Here is a 2,936-nt window from a genome sequence, read left to right as displayed (position 1 = left end):
TTTCGTGGGTATGGGAGGGGCTGCTGCAGACAGTGCAGGTTTGTAGAGGATCACTCTTAAATGCATATACAAATCAAAATACCACATTACCTATTAGTAATTGCTAGAAAAATGATAACACTTAATTGGAAAAATATTAAACCACCAACAATAATGAACTGGAAAAACAAAGTAAAACAAGTATACGATATGGAAAAAATGACTGCTTCCCTCCAAATGAAAACAGACATATTTAATGAGAAATGGAAAAATGTAAAAGACTATTTAAATATTTAAATTATAGGTTGCTTAATATCTTTATATATAATCAAGCGTATATACCTATAGCTAAATATAAGTACTCAAGGTTGAATTGAAACAATACCCATACAAATTAACTCCTATAGCCTCAGTTACTCATATTTTGTAACTGTAACTATTTTTTTCCCATTTTTTCTGAAGAATTGATTATATGTTTTATATGTACAATGTCTATAATTAATTGATGTGTGTTTTGTTTTGTTCTGTCTCGTTATGTGTCAGTTGTGGTGAAAACTAAAAATAAAAAGTAAAAAAAAAATACCACATTGGGGTTCTTTGTAGAATGAACAGTAAAATGCATTTAAAACCCCAAAAAAGTAGAATTTTCATGGTGGGGCCCCTGTAATGAAATCGTATAAGTTCAGAAATTCTATGCAGCCCCTGAATGGAATCTGAAAGGGTTTGTGCTCTCTTATGGGGTCCAGATGACCCAGCCCTTACATTGATGTATGAATCCTCCCATGACAAAGATGGACAGGATATTAAGTCTGCCAGACACTAAAGATTAAAAAAAACTTTAAAATATAGCACAAGGGTTAAATCTTTCTTTCTTTCTATGGATTTCAATAAAAAGAAATTGAGATTAATAAAATTAAAAATAAAGACGTCACATGGCCTACCTCATGATCTTCTTGTCTTCTGCAGATATGATGTATTCTTCTGTCCCCTCAACGCTCCTCTGTGGCGCAGCTCCTCAGTTTCCGCGTTTTTTATAGGCGAGTCCGCATCAGCGCGAAGTGAAAGAGATCACAGTTCGTCCCGCTGCCTGCAGACTCTGATGTGAGCGTTGAAGCTGAGAGAACTTCATCGCGCGAACATCGCAGGGTGACGTCACTCTCTGTTTTCCGAAATCGAAACTTAACTCTGCTGAAAACCGGGAAAGGAAACTGTTGGACTTGGATTTGGAAAAGGGTTTTATTTTTCATGCAATCAAAACCTAGATGAAACTAATGAAGACTGAAATATATATATTTATACAGATATATCAAAATTTGGATAGTCATGACATTGCACACATCTACATACAGTTGCAAATAATCATAAAACTCATAAAAGTAATAAAAACAAAAACTGTTTTTGGTAGTTTGGCCTTGTATGCTGATACCAAGTCCTGCTAGAAAATGAAACCAGTATCTCTGTATAGCTAGTCAGCAGAAAACAGCATTCAGAGCTCGAGAGTTTCCTGATAGATGGCTGCTTTGAGTTTGGAGCTGAGAAAATACAGTAGACCAACACCAGAAGATGACATGACACCTCATGCCATCACCACCTTTGGAAACTTTGGTCTGGCTTCAAGCAACATGGTTCCTGTGTATTTCCAGAGTCAGGGACCTTGGTATCCAAATAAAATTGAAGAAATATTTCATCTGTAAAAGGACTTTGAAACCGCTAAACAATAATTCAGCCTAAATTAGACACTTGATTTTGCGTTGATTTTAATTATACTGGAGGTCAAATAATGAAACCCTGACCTGGCACCAGACGTGCACTGGTACCAGTACCGGACGCGCAACAGTCCCAGAACCAGACACAACAGATCCTCCAAATTCTTGAATTTAGTTTGACGATCCTCTCAGGGTTGCAGTAAACTTTGCTATTGATTAAATAAGTGGATCCAGTTTTTCTCTATAGTAACTGAACGTTTAATGTTACATTTTTTCATGTGCTAAAATCAGAGCAGATATGATGCCATGGTAGTGTGCCTCTGATTGGTCCCTGCCTTGTTAACCTTTGAACACTTTTGCTATAAAAAGTTATATCCCTTTTAAGTATTTGTCAAAAGAATAGACCAAAATATGACAACGCATGATAAGTTAGAGTAGTTTTATTTTATTTTCAAATATGATTTCAATAGCAAAATGGAAAATAAAAACACTGTAAAATCATAAACACATTATTGAAATTTAGAAAAACAAAAATTCCTAAACAAAAACATAACAATGATAGGGGAGGCGGTCTTCTGTCTACTTATTTCTGGGATAGGTGAGACTTTATCAAGGGACCCATGACAATCTGAAAAATGCAACATATGCAAAATAATGTAAATCATGTTCTTGGTTGTTATTAAACCTGTTTGCAAATGGATCCAAACACCTCTTCATCACACACATAATCTTACTTTAGCCTTAAGAAATTTGGATTTGGATTCAGGACTCTTTTTTTTTTAAATAATAATATGCATTTTATCTATTTTTTTGGCACGAACAAAAGCAAAATCACAAAAAGAACCTACCATCTCTCAAATCTGGATTTTTTTTTTACAGAAGCTTAAATAACTTATTTTCAAAATAAAATATGCTCCGTGCCAAACAGTGCATTTCTTGGCAGCTATAACCACTGTTGTGCAGCACAAGATTACTCATAAAAGATCCTAAAAGTTTTGCTTTGCATATAAAATCTTGCATTCTGGAGGTACTGGTGAGCAAACAAGACATCTTCAGGTCAACAGGGATGTAAAAACCTAAATAGTTTATCATCTATGTTCACCTCAGCCATCAGTTCATACATTTAGCTAATCTAAATTAAATAAATGCTAATTAAGTATATATTACTTAAAAATGCTATTTTTTTTTTTCTTTTCTTTTTATTTTTTTTCATTTTATTTTGTTACCCTACTTGTCTTCAGCAGTCTTACA

At 34.2% G+C, this 2,936-nt stretch overlaps 1 protein-coding gene across 2 annotated transcripts in view; it reads right to left on the bottom strand.

The window, feature by feature from the left end:
• The window catches only part of LOC112150540 (interferon-induced protein with tetratricopeptide repeats 1), a 6,321-nt gene extending 5,191 nt beyond the window's left edge, over nt 1-1,130 (bottom strand). For both annotated transcript variants that reach the window (XM_024278938.2, XM_024278939.2), the window contains exon 1: nt 921-1,130. In XM_024278938.2, the coding sequence (XP_024134706.1) occupies nt 921-925 (5 nt within the window). In that variant the 5' untranslated portion in view covers nt 926-1,130. The remainder of the gene's footprint in view (nt 1-920) is intronic.
• Nucleotides 1,131-2,936: the final 1,806 nt, after the last annotated feature.

This window comes from Oryzias melastigma, linkage group LG4, assembly GCF_002922805.2.
Source record: "Oryzias melastigma strain HK-1 linkage group LG4, ASM292280v2, whole genome shotgun sequence".
Taxonomy (NCBI): domain Eukaryota; kingdom Metazoa; phylum Chordata; class Actinopteri; order Beloniformes; family Adrianichthyidae; genus Oryzias; species Oryzias melastigma.
The sequence above is the reverse complement of the archived record's forward strand: the minus strand, read 5'-3'. Positions and strand labels throughout refer to the sequence as shown.